At 61.6% G+C, this 15276-nt stretch overlaps 1 protein-coding gene across 3 annotated transcripts in view; it reads right to left on the minus strand.

Moving 5' to 3' along the window:
• SCUBE1 (signal peptide, CUB domain and EGF like domain containing 1) overlaps positions 1-14812 on the minus strand; it is a 115277-nt gene extending 100465 nt beyond the window's left edge. Inside the window, exons 1-2 of one of the 3 annotated variants that reach the window (XM_070051506.1) lie at positions 14606-14812; positions 10246-10377 (exon numbers count right to left, since the gene is read on the minus strand). In XM_070051506.1, the coding sequence (XP_069907607.1) occupies positions 10246-10377; positions 14606-14693 (220 nt within the window). In that variant the 5' untranslated portion in view covers positions 14694-14812. The remainder of the gene's footprint in view (positions 1-10245; positions 10378-14605) is intronic. The other 2 variants (XM_070051504.1, XM_070051505.1) reach the window with 2 other exon arrangements.
• Positions 14813-15276: the final 464 nt, after the last annotated feature.

Raw genomic sequence — 15276 nt, forward strand, 5'->3', positions numbered from 1 at the left:
GAGTGCTCCACGGTCCGAAACGCCACTAAGGAACAAGGTGGGGAGAGGCCACACACTGCACCGTCTCCATCTCCAAGCCCTGCAGCGCAGCTCCACGAGGTTGAAGGGTGAGGGTCGGGGTGGCTCACGGGAAGGCAGGAAGTGGACAGGACAAAACTTGGGACTGCACCCTGAGCTCTGAGCACTTTAGTCGAAGCTTCCTGCGGCTTGCTCACGCCCCCTCCCCACTCCTCCCCCGGCCTGGATTTGCTTTTTGAACAGAAACTCGATTCCCGAGGGAAGACAGCTCCCGACATCTAACGGGGCGGAGGACACGGCTGGGCAGCTGCACGCTGCGGGGTTTTTAGGAAGGTCACCCATCCCGCCTGTCCTGTGTGCCCAGCATCCCGCGCTGTGGGTGCGGGCCAGCAGCGCCGGCCGGGATGAGAGCACTGTTTCATTTATTCAGAACCGACCCCTGTGCCCCCGTGAGATGCCTGCCTGTCCGGTGATGCCTTCTTTCTCTGAAGATTCTCCAGCAAGGAGCCGGAGTGCCTTCTCCTTTGTTTTAATAACTTCAGGGCATTTGCCTGAAGCGTCAGCACGGTCTGTTGTTATGTTTAAGCAACACAAGGCTTTTGGCAGGGCCCCCGCGCTCCGCTGGTGGGGACCAGTCCTGAAGATGTCTGTGTTTCCCACCGGGGTGGGTATTTGTCCGGGCGTCCCCCTTTGACAGTGGGGACCGAGCGCGCTAACAAAGACCCCTGCCCCGGTGAGGCACCCGAATGGCCCCTCCTTTGTCTGGGCCTTGAGGGAAAGCCCTGTGCTGCTCAGGTCAGGCAACCATTTTGGGAGAGATGTATGGCTTAGGAAGTTGGGTCCTTATTGATGAATAAATCTTAATCCGGTTTGTTGGCTAATTACGCTCCAGGGAAGGCGGTTTCTCGGGCTGCCTAGCAGGAAGGATTAAGGCCCTGTCTCCGGGGGCGCGGGGTTAAGCTCTAGGTTTGTAATGACTGAGTAATGAGCCCGGCTCTCCGAGGACCCCTGGCATCCATCGATCAGGTTTCCCTTCTGCCGAGACAATGCCAGAAGTGGGCCCAGCAGTTAATTACAGGAGAGGTCAAAGGTCACACAAAACCAACACAAATCCATATACTTTTTCGTTCCTAACGGCACACACTGACCATGGCTCCCCCATCTCTGTGATCCACAACCACCACGGGGTTCAAGCTCCTTGGCGACACCTCCCAGTCTCTGTGGGGGCTTCAGGTGGCCTCACTGGCGCTTGGGTTGTCTCTTCTGCCTGGGACACCTTCCTCTTCACAAACAGCTACCCCCCCACGCACACCGAGCCCCCTGGACCTCCTGCGCTTCGGCCATCTCTTGGCAGACACAACCCCTCCCCCACCTGGGCCCCACGGCACCCTGAACAGACGCCATCACAGCTAGGATACTCGGATGCTGCCAGCGCAGGGGACAGGAACTGCGCCCAGTTCCGCAAGCCTCAGGACCTAGCAGAGCGTGCTCAGCGAGTCTGCGTGACATTGAACAGCTGACAGCCAGTGTGACAGGTGAGGCAGGAGGCACCCGCGACAGCCCTGAGAGCCGGGAACCAACATCTCTATTTTATAGCCGGAGACCCCACTCCCCAGAGATGTCACCTGCCCTAGCCTCTGCAAGACGAAGAATCCAGCCGGGCCGCCTAAGGGGACAAAGACCATTGGTCTCCAAGGGCTGCAGGGGCGGAGGCCTGTGTGCGGATGAGGGCTAAGGACTCGGGTTTCTTTTTGGGGTATCGAAAAGATTCGAGGGGCTGGCATTGTGGCGCAGCAGGTAAAGCCACCGCCTGTGACACCAGCATCCTATACTGGCGCTGGTTTGTGTCCCGGCTGTTCCACTTCCAATCCAGCTCCCTGCTGATGGCCTGGAAAAGCAGTGGAAGATGGCCCAAGTGTGTGGGCCCTGTCACCCATGTGGGAGACTTGGAAGAAGCTCCTGGCTTTGGCCTGGTCCAGCCTTGGCTGTTGCAGCCATCTGGGGAGTCAATCAGTGGATGGAAGACCTCTCTCTCTCTCTCTCTCTCTCTCTGTAACTCTTTCAATATAAATAAATATTTTTTCAAAAAGGAAGATTCTGAAACCGACAGAAAAGATGAGCATCTCTAAGTACACTAGAAGGCGCAGGGCTGCACACTTTAAATGGCTGCTCGGGGCGAGACGTGAATGACGGCTCCGTAAAGCTGTCTCGATTGATGCTGCCATGGGCTGGCGGCTGGGCGCCCAGAGCTCTGCCGGTGCGGGGAGAGCTGCCCACCCTGAGCCGGGCCCAAGGCCACCTTCCCTGCTGAGGTGGTCCATGGCAGGCTGCTTGGCTTTTTCTCCAAGATCCCTCTGCAGAGTCTCTGTCACACAGCAATAAATAACCACAGTGGCAACTGCGCCCCAGGCCCTGCCTACGGGGTAATGGCTTACCCCATGCCGGAGCCCAGGCGCAAGGTCTGAACTTCACGCGTGGAGCAGAGACAGAAGCTAGGCTCAGAGAGCTCGAGGACGTGCCCAGATCCACCAGGAAGTAAATGGCAGAGCCGAAACTCGGACAGGTGGGCTTGGTCCAGACCCCTCTCCTGACTCTGATGCAGTTATCCAGAGCCATCCCAGGGCTCAGGGCCCCAGGGGTCCAGGGTCCTCGTGGAGGATCCAATCACGTCCACAACGCCTTGCCTTCGGTATCAACACAGCGCCAAGGCCACCTCTGGCCCTCACCGAGAACCCCTGACCTTGCCGGCACACAAGCCCCAGCCTGCGGGAGAAAACGACACAGACACAAACGGACGAATCCTGTGCCAGGAAGGCTGCGCTGCCAAGGGACCGGCCACACCCCGCCCCCCACGTCCCCCACAGGACCCCCCAGCTGCCCCACAGACTGAGCCAAGTTTGGGCACCAGAGAAGCAAGCAGAGCCCTGAACCAGGAGCTGGCCCCCCAGAGACCCCCCGACCCCTCCTGAACTCTTAAGTTGGCACACAAAGGCTGCACACAGAGCTGCCTCGGTGACACAGGGCGGCCACCCAGACCTCCACGGACCCACCCCCAGCTGCGTTCCCTCCGACACAGAGGCCCAGACAGAAGGCATGGGGCTCCCCGAGACAGGGGTACATGTCAGAGACCCTGGAGGGCTGGGGGGAGGGCGGTGAGCAAGCCAGCAGTTGCTGTTAACCTAGGCCGGAAGTCCAAGGCAGGCCCATCTGGAGGAGCCCCTCGGATTGCTCTCCCAGACCCCCTGACCTTGCCCGCACACACGAGCCCCGGCCCCCTTTGTCTCAAGGCCTTTGGGGAAGGCCACCATCCCTTTCAGTAGCATTCAAAGGCCAAGCAGCCCACAGTTTATTTTCTTAGAAATAATGGTTTTTTTCTGGTTAGCATTCCTCGCACGGAAAAACAAATACGGCCACTGTAATAAGAAGCGGCCAAGAGGAGGCAAGAGGGTTGGGAGGAAGGGCACGGAGGGGGGCTGCTGCCTGCGGGGCGGGGAGCCCGGGGCAGGGGGCGGGGGCAGAGACCCCTCGCCCTGGGAGACGTGGGGATTTAGAGACCAGAGAAAGGCCGGCATCCAGGCCCCGGCGCAGCCGACCACGCGCTCTGGCGGACGGTGAGGCCTTGTCCCCCTGCAACCTCTGCTGAACACACCAAGTGCATTTTGCATTCGAATGCATAAGCAGGTGCTGGGGGGCCCTTTGGATGGACGAAGGAGGACCCGGGGATGGGGGATGGCTAAGCCACTCACTGGAGTTTCTGCGTCAACAAGGACTAAAGTGTTGGCCTCGAACCCTTGCCGCAAGTGCAAGGGACATCGGAGACGGGCTCTGTCCTGCTTTCCCAGAGGACACCTTCTCCGGGGAGCCTTCTATACTTTCTCCCCCTCCTCACACCCTGTACTTGCCACACCCCTTATCACCACGTCCTTCCCCATCGTCTCTCCCGCGGGCCAGCGAGGTCTCTCGGGGCAGGGCGCACATCTTGGCCCTAGCACCAGGCTTGGCACGGGGCAGGTGCTCAGTGAACGTCCGTGGAACAACTGCACCCAGGCCAGAGGTTCAGAGAGGCGAGCTCGCCTCCTACACTTGCAGGACAAGAGCAGGAGAGTTTTATTTTTCCTTCTAAAAACCAACCCGGGGCCGGCGCCGTGGCCTAGTGGATAAAGCCGCTGCCTGCAACGCTGGCGTCCCATATGGGCAACTGTTCCTGTTCTGGCCATTCCAGTTCTGATCCAGCTCCCTGCTAATGGCCTGGAAAAGCAGCAGAAGACGGCCCAAGTGCTTGGGCCCCTGCTACCCACGTGGGAGACCTGGAAGAAGCGCCTGGCTCCTAGCTTTGGTCTGGCCCAGCCCTGGCTGTGCGGTCACCTGGGGAGTGAACCAGCCGATGGAAGACCTCTCTCTCTCTCTCCCCCTGTAACTCTGACTTTCAAATAATAAATAAGTAAATCTTAAAAAACAAACAAACAAACAAACAAAAAACCTTTGAGATGGGTGCCCAGAGGCCTCTGGTCTGTTGCAGAGCTGGGCCGTTGCGAGCTATGCGACCTAATTGCTGGCTAACAGCAACTTAGAATTTTCCGGCACGTCCGACTTCCTCCAGCCTGCCGGTCCGCTGGCCTGAGCGCTTTCATCTTTGGGAGAGCGCCCACCAGCACGTGTAATTGCAAGTTTTACAGCTTGACAGCCAGGAGCCTGCCCCCACCGCCACCTCCTCCCACCTGCCCTGGCCTCCCAAAAGGCAGAACTTATCTGGAGTTTCAGTAAAGTACACAAAAAAACAGTGATGAGAATGATTTAATAAGCTCACGGGCATTATTCCCTAGGAAGGCCAATTGGCTGTAAGTTTTTTTTTTTTTTTTTTCTGATGTTAAACTAAATGGATGGCTGGGTGTGTTATTAGGAGTTTTGTTAAACTTCTTTAATAATAGGCTCCGCAGTCTGATTGACAGGCAGGCCCTGGGGGGACACAGAGTTCAGGAAGCCACTATTTACATTCATTACGTACATGCTAATTTTGTGATCTCTGATGGCCATGAGGTTGTCATTTTTTTCCTTTTCACACCAAAAAAGGAAAAGAGTCATATATTTGATATACTGTGGCCAAAACAAAGAGTTGTTTCCCCAAGAGCTTTAATTACAGCGTTTTGGAACAGGCTCAGTTGGAACTTGTGAGTGGAACAAGCCACTTGTGTAAATGGTCCCCTGAACGGGGTCCACGCGGAAGGGGTGCTGTGCGCCCACTGCTCAGACTAAACAGTGATTACCAGGAGGGTCCCGGTTATTTAAACAAGCCAGCTGAGGGCGGTTTGAGGCCTGGTCCTGATTACAAACGAGAGCTTTTAATTAAGATTAGTAAGACCCAATTCAAGCTATAATTTGGTCCTTTTCCTCAGCAAATGTCTATGAAAACAAGGCAATTAAGGTTAAATGAGTTGAAGCATTTAAAGGGGATGCAGTGGCCCGGCCTCGCCCCGGCCTGCCCCCTCGGCAGAATGAGCACAAACAGGCCTGGCTAATTCAGACCAGGAGGCTGGTGCAGCACTTGGCTTCCAGAGGGCCCCATGCCCAGGGGGCCCGGTGAGCTGCAGATGCATGGGCTGCGCTAAAGAAAGGCCAAGGAAACAGGATGTGCAAAGGCCCCAGGGTAGCAAGAGAGAGACAGGATGCTGGGAAGTAGCCTGGTTACAGCGGCTGTGTGGAGGGTGGGGCTGGGCCCGGGGCTCATCACCTGGGCACAAGGGGGCTGCTGTGCTTCTGGCCTCTCACAGGCGTGGGGCCTGTCTCAGACGAGCCGTGGCAGCAAGAGAGGGACACAGCATGAGCAAAAGGGTGTCCACAGCCCCCGCCCCCATCACTCCACAGCTACGGCTCTCTCCATTGCCTGTTCACTGCTTTCAGACGGGCCTGCGCGAGCCTGGCCTGCTGCTGGGAGACTGTGGCCGCCTGGGACCGGAATCCAGGCCCTGCAGATGGACTGTGCTGGACCTGCCGGATATATTCAGAGGGGGCCTCTCCGCCCTCAGGCCCCAGCTTCCTCCCTGGTACAACTCCAGAGAGTGCCAGGCTCTGGGAGGCCTCGCCCGGCTCCTCCGGGACTGGTGGAGCAGTGCTGGCCATCACCACGGGGTGTGCCGGCGGCTCCGGGACGGGACGCCCACAGGTGAAGGCTCACCTGTGCCGGGAACCAGAGACTCATCCTCCCGCCCGTCCATCCAACCGATGCCCTCCACACCAGGTCTGGCGCAGGGTCCCTACGGCCGATGCCAAACAGGTCACAGACTCTGCCCTTGAGGGGCTGATGGAAAAGATAAATGCAGCGTGGCAGGGGTTAACTGGAGGTGTGTGTGCGTCTGGCGGGAGATTTGGGGGGAGCAACGCAGAGAGAGCCGGGCGCGGGTCAGAGCTCTTCCAGCTCACACTCCCATGCACTCACTTCAAGCTACTTCTGATTCCATCAAGAGGTGGCTCACCTAGAAGACACAGGACGGCCTCGGCCGCGCTCACAGCCTTCCCCAGAGCCGCAGGTGCCTCTGTGTGGCCACAGCAAGCCCTGCCGAGTGCACGGCCCCCAGGCTGCTCCCCGGACATGGCTGCCCTGGGGCTGCACACACGGAGGCCACGTGATCACCACGCATCTGCCAGCCCTTGGTGTTCCCAGAATGGGCTGGGTTTGCTGTGAGGAGTTCATAAGCACAGCTTCAAGGTGACGCGGGGAGGGGCCGGGTGCTGTTTCCTGTGGAGGCCACGCTCTCAGGCACGCTCTGTGTTCACCCGGTAAACAGCAAAGGCTCTGAGATCTGCAGCACAGGGTCCTCACGGGCCCAGCACTCCGGCCCTTTGCAGACCTCACCCCACCTCAGGAGCTGCAGATGCAGGGTCCAGGGAGGAAGGCTGGAGGGTGTGGTGATTGATTAGTGATGTCTGCTGTGGGCTGAGGCGGGGGTGGAATATTCGCCATCACTTACGTAGGTTTAGCTGGACAAAGGAACACCTCCTGTCCCTCCTTGGTAAACGGTCATCTGTGAACAGCACGTGTGTCTCCCCAACATGTCTGGGGGGGATACAGTCCTACGCCCAGGGTTTACATGAACAGCAGATGAACCAGGCCACCTCCGGTCCTGGCCTTTTCACATCCTGGAAAGCGCAGGGAAAAGACAACACTTCCCATACAGCAGGCAGCACGATGACCCACGCTATTGTGATCATTGACATCATGATAATGGCCTTCACCATCATCACCATCATCAAAATCAACAACCTCCTCACCGCAGAACTGGCTGATCCTCGCAGGGTGCATCCCACGTGCTAAGCTACACTCAAGCTCTCAACGTGAGCTCACTTAGCTCCCACGCTCTCTCTACAAGGACGCGTCAGCAACATGTCCACTTCCTAGGGAAATGCAGGCTACGCAAGCTGCCCTGGATACAGCACTCAGGCGCCAAGGCCCAGGCCTCAGTCGCTACGCTCAATGGGACGTGGACCCTCCGGTCCCTCTTCTCAGGACGGAAGGGACGACGCAAAGGCCACCCGCAGGACCGGCCTCACACCAGACCCGGCCTCCCGCCCAAACCCGGGCGGGCGCCCGCACCCCCGGGCTCCTTTCTGCGGCTGTAAAGCAAGCAGCTGAACACCGGGCGGCCTCATGTCCCTCTGGCCACCGCTGCACGCGGCTTGCTGGCCGCTGCAGATCCCAAATCCCCCGGGGGTCTCTGCAGCGCGGTCCTGCGGAGGCAGAGGGGGTCTCGTGGCTGTTGGGTGAACACTCTGGTCCCCAGGGACGTGGACACCCAAGTGCAAGGGGAGAGGGTCCCCGTGGGCCCCAGAACGCACGCCAGCTCTCGCTCACGGGGGAGTTCAGGAGCAAGTGACCAAGCAACGGCGTCACGCTCCCGGTTCCTGAGAGCTGCTCTGACGTGGTAACTCACAGGTACGGAGTCTCCTACACCTCTCCTGCTGTAGCCGCGGCAACAAGCTCCCGGAGGGCGGGGCCGGCTGCACCGCGGCCATCACCTCTGAGGTTAGCCCCAGCCACTGGCCAAGGCCAGGGCCGCCTGTAGTCTCATCTGAAACCACTCCGAACGATGGCGACGACGTCGGCACCGCCATCGGCTGTTAGGCACACACTGCGCGGTGAGTGCCCACTGTGTCCTGGGCCAGGCACCAAGGCAGGCAGCTTCCCGGTGCCCCTGCATGCACTCTCCAAGAGAGCTGTGCTGAGGAAAACTGGCGGCTCATATACCCAAAAGGGAAACTGAGGCTCAAACCGTCACCTCAGCGACGGGCTGCCCCCAGGCAGAGGCCAGGGCTGCTCTCCTGTCTCACCCCAGGGCAAGCACGAGCCCGCCCACGACCCAGTGCCCTCCCTGCATCGCTCACAGCTGTCCACATCGTGAGCACACTGCTGCCGCCACCAGGCCCTGTCCCGGGAGCTGGGGGTGTCACGACAGATGTGAGGGGCTCAGTGACTGAGGGGCTCCCCGTAAGCTCCCCGGGCACGGCCCAAGTTCACCAGCTTTGCCGTAGCAGGTCTGACGCCCGCCCGGGGCAGACCCTCCAGAACACAGTGCAGCCGGGAGCAAAGATGCAATGACAGCACTGGTGCCCAGGGCTGCAGGAGCAGAGCCGGCGCTTTGTGCAGTGTGCGTGTTTCCATGTGTGTACATGTGTGCATGTATGTACCAGTGTGTGCATGTCAGCAGGGCACACATGTCTGCATGCATGTACCTGTGCACGCATGTGCGCATGTGGGTTATGAAGCAGGGCACGTCTAAAGAATTCACCGCTGGATTTTTCCAGGACGCAGGGGATGGGCGTTCAGGGGGAAGAGCGGTGGTTGGGGGGGGGAGGGCGGGTACTGGCCCCCTGCAGTGCATCACCAGCTTCCCCCCCCCCCCCGCCAGTCCAGGACCCGTGCTGAGCAGGAGGCTCCTGCTGGACTCTGAAGGGCCTCAGGGAAGCAAGGAGACCAAGCGTGGGCCTCCTGTGCAGGGGACAGCAGCAGAGGACCTGAGGGGATGGCCAGCGCGGGAACAGCTGGATTCAGGACCCAGGCAGCAGAGGGCAGGTCGACCACAGCACTCCCTGGCCACGGCTCAGGGTGTGGTGGCAGAGCAGCGGGTCAGAAAGTGGTCACGAGGCCCAGATGTGCCACCTGGCCAGAGGGGCAAGCAGCCTGCCCAGCCCGTCCCACCAGGCTGCTTGCCCCTGACCTGCTCAGTCTGCCCCCAGGCAGCTTCCGCTTCCCTACACACCAGCCTCGAGCCCCAAGCAAGCAGGACCCAGGACGTGTCACTGCCCAGCACTCGGCCTGCAGGAGACGTGCGACACAGCTCAGCCCGGGGGCAGGCAGAGTGCACCTCCTGCAGACTCCAGCCCTGGAGAGCCCTGCGCGCGCAGAGTGGGCACCGCCCTGTTCCAACACAGATCTCACAGAAGCTGGCAGGGCTGCGAGAGGGGACGAGGGGAGCTGGAGTCACTGAGCGGGAATTAGAAGGCCTGGGGTCGACCCTCACCGTGTCACTGGAAAACGAGGGGGCCTGCCAGAAGACGCGACTCCTCTCTCCGAACCTCAGCTTTCCTCTCTACACAATGGGAGCAGGTGGGCAAGACTCAGATGCTGACCTCCCCAGGGGTGTGCGTCAGTCACAGAGAGAGCGGTTTCCGGCTCCCCAAGCTGCGTCTGAGCCCTGGCCCACATCCACCGGGTCAGGAGGACTGCTGAGAACCTCCCACGTGAACGTTCCCGAAGGAGCTCCTGGAATGGAGAGCCCTGGCCCCAAACACAGCCAGGGCTGCCCTCCTCGACCCCCAGCCTGCCCGGGAGGCGGTTTCTAACGCTGGGTGGCCACACCAGCAGCCCAGGTGTAGGGAAGGAAAGACAGACAGCATAAACCCACCAGGCTCTAGAGCTGACCAGAGACCTGAGCCGGCCTCGCCGGTGCCATGGTTGGCTCTGGAACAGGTCTTGTGGGGAAGCCACAGGCCACAGAGGGTGGTTTTGGACTTGAAGTTAGGGACATGGTGGAGGTGGGGGAAGGATCAGGTGCACAAACACCTCGTCGAAGTGTCACCTCCGTTTCCTTAAAGCACACACACCATTTCAAAGCCAGGCGAGGGTCCAACGCCCACACTGGAGGGAGGCGGCCCCGGGTCTGGGAAGCCAGCGTGCGAGCATGGCGCCGGGCTGCCCTGGCCTGCAGCAGCCCGAGAGCCGGGGACCGGACTCACCTTCACACTGCCTCCCTTCCCCCTTGTAGCCGGGCTTGCAGAGGCACTTGTAGGACTTGGGTGTGTTCTGGCAGATGGCATCGATGTGACAGTCATCTGTGCCCTCCGAGCACTCGTCCACGTCCACTGCTCCTGCAGGGGCGGGGAGACGGGGTGAGCTGTGGCCTGGGAAGGGCCGGGGAGCCCTGGCCTCCACCTTCCCATCGGCCATTGGGGTTGCTAATGGTAATAGTATCACGTGACAATCCAGGTGACAAGCGGCCACTAGCGCCAGGCACAATGCTACCAACACACATGGCTCATTGATTTTCTTTTCTTTCTTTTTTTTTTTTTTTTTTTTTTTTGACAGGCAGAGTGGACAGTGAGAGAGACAGACAGAGAGAAAGGTCTTCCTTTTGCCGTTGGTTCACCCTCCAATGGCCGCTGCGGCCGGTGCGCTGCGGCCGACGCACCGTGCTGATCCGAAGGCAGGAGCCAGGTGCTTCTCCTGGTCTCCCATGGGGTGCAGGGCCCAAGCACTTGGGCCATCCTCCACTGCACTCCCGGGCCACAGCAGAGAGCTGGCCTGGAAGAGGGGCAACCGGGACAGAATCCGGCACCCCAACCGGGACTAGAACCCAGTGTGCCGGCGCCGCAAGGCAGAGGATTAGCCTACTGAGCCGCGGCGCCAGCTGATTTTCATACCAACCCACTGAGGACGGCTATCATTCCCATGAAAAAGATGGGAACACTGAGGCTTATGGACACAACCAGCTAAAGCCTCTCTCTTCCCACAAGCACCTCTCCGCCCCTCCTCCACTGTCCTCTTTCTAGAATTCAGGGCCAAAAGGGTCCTGGGAGACATTTAAATCCAGCCCCTTTGGGGTGCATACGGAGAGATTAAGGCCGGGGGGACAGTGAGCAGGGGTCATGTTGAGAGGCTCCCGTGGGGTGACCTGAGTGTGGGACCCCAGCAGCCCCTCAGCTGTGGTATCCTGGGATTCTCCATCCAGCCTCCACACCCCAGACTGGGCTACAGCTGGGCTAACCTGGGCTCACTGGTGGTCCTGATGCCCCCACCCCCGTCCTCTCTTTTCCCCGGCTTGGAAATCTAGGAACGGACTTGGTTCCTCGTGCCGTTTCAAAATTCAAATTCAGTTCTAGCTCCTGCATTCCCACCTCCAACCACAACCACGGACTCTGTGTATCCGTGTAGGCACCCCAATCCCCCCACTCCAGATCGGACAGGGAGGGGGGCCTCGGGAGCAGGCGTGCACAGCCCGAGGAACCTCAGCCACATCAGCCCCACTCGGGGTTAACTGCTCAGGCTGCAGGTGATGGCCCTGGGGCCCACTGAGGTCTGCTACAGGCTGGCAGCTCACTAGGGGCACGCCAGACCCCGACACAGAGCAAACTGTTCTCTGTGTCACTTCCAGCAAGCTAGGAGCAGCATCCAGACAGGGTGGTCAGACAGGACTCAGGGGGCAGCAAGGAAGGGGGCTCTCGGCAGCAGGCTGGAGGAAGCCCCCAGGAGCGAGCTCGGAAGGTCCTCGCCTCCTCGTGTGCAGGCCCTCACCTGTGTTCCCTGGTCCCCAAGAATGCCTCGTCTGAACACCTGGGCTCTGAGTCTGCATGTGGGGGCCTCTCTGAGATGCCCCCACCCCAGGTTCGGCTCCTCTGCTCCAGCACCCACGGACCCAGCGCACCCCCAGTGGAAGAGAGACATCAAAGAGCAGCAAGACAGCATGACCCGCCCGCCCCACGCAGGCACACGCGTGGCCTCACGTTTCAGGGTGTCTGCGCCTTCTCAGGAGGGCGGAAAGGTGTCCCAGGGACAGTCACTGCCAGAGCTCCGGTGCGCAGGTGACCGGGGGCCAGGCGGGGCATGGAGAGGGAGTGACAGCCAGTGCAGGGGTGGCGCCAGCTCAAGGGCACTGCCAGAGGCCAGAGACGGCTCTGTGCTCCTCCCAGGGCGAGCACTGCGGCACCACCAGGAGGGCCAACAGGAAACGGGGACTCCCCCCACTCCCCAAGGCCAGCCCCTGGGCATGAAGGGAGGGAACGCACAGACACACACATGCACACAGACACACATGCACACAGACACACCTACACACCTACCCACACACATACCACACAGACACACACACACAGACACACACACACACACACCTACCCCCCCCACAGACACAGGGAGGGAACACACAGACACACATGCACACAGACACACCTACACACCTACCCACACATATACCACACAGACACACACACACAGACACACACACACACCTACCCCCCCCCACAGACACAGGGAGGGAACACACAGACACACATGCACACAGACACACCTACACACCTACCCACACATATACCACACAGACACACACACACAGACACACACACACACCTACCCCCCCACACACAGACACAGGGAGGGAACACACAGACACACATGCACACAGACACACCTACACACCTACCCACACACATACCACACAGACACACATACCACACAGACACACATGCACACAGACACACATACCACACAGACACACATGCACACAGACACACACACACCTACCCACACACATACCACAAAGACACACCTACACACCTACCCACACACCTACCACACAGACACACACACACAGACACACACACACAGACACACACACACACCTACCCCTCCCCACAGACACAGGGAGGGAACACACAGACACACACAGACACACATGCACACAGACACACCTACACACCTACCCACACACATACCACACACACACACCTACACACCTACCCACACATATACCACACAGACACACACACAGACACACACACACACAGACACACCTACACACCTACCCCCCCCCACAGATACAGGGAGGGAACCCACACAGACACACCCACACAGACACACCCACACATCTACCTACCCACACTCACACAGACACACACATAGGGAAGGAACACACATACCCACACAGACACACCCCACATACACACAGACACACACTCCCACTCACACCCCCCCCACACACACACACAGATACAGGGAGGGAACACACACAGACACACCCACACACACCCACAGACACACACACAGACACAGGGAGGGAACACACAGACACACACCCACACCCACACACCCACACACACAGACACACCTACACACCTACCACACACACCACACAGACACACACTCACACAGACACACACGTAGGGAGGGAACACCCACACCCACACCCACACTCACACCCCTGGCCAGAGGGGAAGGGTCCTCTCCCTGCACACCATACAAACACGGGGAGAGGAGAGGGCAGGTGAGCCGCAGGAGGGCGGGACTCGGGCCAGCTGCCCTGCCCACGTGGGAGCCCGGTGCCGGGCAGCCCAGCCCTCGAGCAGGCTGCCCGCTTAGTCTTTGCCTGGCTGACTCGGGGAGTGGCTGCCGGGGCTTCCCCCTCACAGAGCCTGCGCAGGGCGCGGGCACACGGAGGGTCGGTCACAGCAAAAGCTGGGACATACCCACAGTTCGCAGGCTGGCTCCTGCAGCAGGAAGGCGCCCCTGGTCACTCAGGAGTGACTCCCAGGACAGGACCCTGCGCTGTTGTTGGAGGAGGGTGGGGGCGAGCAGGGTCCTCCCACTCACACCACCGCCCCCAGAGAAAGGGGACCCAGATGTGGGAGGGGAGCCCCTTCCACGCCACCACCCGCCGGGACCCCGCCTGGCCTCTGCTGCCCGCCCTGACCACAGCCGGGCTCGCTCTGTGTCTGTCCCGCGCCCTCCTCTCGCCTGACTGTCCATCTGTCCGTCACTTCCCAGGCCTCCACCGCCGGACCTGTCCCCTCCCCGAGGTCCCTCCGCCTCCTTCCCTTCCCCACGGCACCCTGGTCTCTTCCCAACGCCCCCGGGCTGCTCGCGGCGTCCCTTTTGTCTGTTCTGTCTGCGCCCCCTTCCCTGTCCGTCGGTCCCGCCGGCCGCACCCCTTCCTCTTTCTCCGCGTCCGTCCTCTCTCCCTCGCCGCCTCCTCGCGCCTCCCCGGGAGGCCCCCCGCCCGCCCGCCCGCGCGCCCCTCTGCACCGGGGGACGCCCCTCTCGGCCGCGGGCACCCCCGGCCCAGCCGTCGCGCCTTCTTCTCCCTCCCGCCCCCGCCTCCCTCCCCCCCACCCCGGCGGGCCTCGGTCCACCCCGCCCCTGCAGCGGCCCCGCCGCGCTCCGGAGCCCCTGCCGGCCGGGCTGCGGGGAGCCCGGCCCCACAAGTTACTTTGCCCCGAGGCGCGGCGGCTGCGGAGCCGGGGCGGGCTGCGGTCCTCCCGACGGCGCGCCCGGGCGGGGGGCCCCGGGGCCGCGCCCCGTGCCGGCAGCCTGCGGTCGGGCTCTTACCTGGGAGCCCGCTGCCCCCCGCCAGCCGCCCGCGCGCGCCCAGGGCGAGCAGCACGCACAAGTGCCAGCGCACGGCCGCCGCGCCCATGCTCGCTGCGGGCCCGGCCGGGCGTGGGGCGTGCGGCGTGCGGCGCGCGGGTCCTACCGGCCGCTCCCGCGAGCGCTCCGGGTGCTCGCTGCTCAGCCAGCGCTCGGGCTCCCGAGCCTCCGAGCCGGCGCGGCTGACGAGCTGACAGCCGCGCGCTCATTGGCCTGCGGCCGCGGGGGGCGGAGCTGCTCGCAGGGCCGGCCAATGGGCGCCGCTCGCCGGCCCGCGGGGGGAGGGGCGGGCGAGGGCGTCCGGGGCCGCCCCCTCCCCTCGGGGCGGGCGGCAGGTGGGGGGTGGGGGCCGGGCCGGCCGGCGCGGCCCGGGGCGCAGGGTCTCGGCCAGGCTGTGGGGCTGGCTCTCGGAGGCTGTCCCAGCCTCGGCCCCTGCCCCCTGGCCTCATCGTCTAGGGTGGCCGTCCCTTTGGGGGCAGCACCCTCCCCGCACCCCCGGCCCCGGGCGCACACTGGAGGAGAGGAGGGGGCTTCGAGCGGCTCTCAGATCCGGGAAGGCCCCGCCCGCGGCATCCATTTGTAGCGAGAGCCATGCCCGGGCGCGCGGCGGACCCGTCGGCGCCGCCGCTCCA

This window comes from Oryctolagus cuniculus, chromosome 11 (assembly GCF_964237555.1).
Source record: "Oryctolagus cuniculus chromosome 11, mOryCun1.1, whole genome shotgun sequence".
Taxonomy (NCBI): Eukaryota; Metazoa; Chordata; class Mammalia; order Lagomorpha; family Leporidae; genus Oryctolagus; species Oryctolagus cuniculus.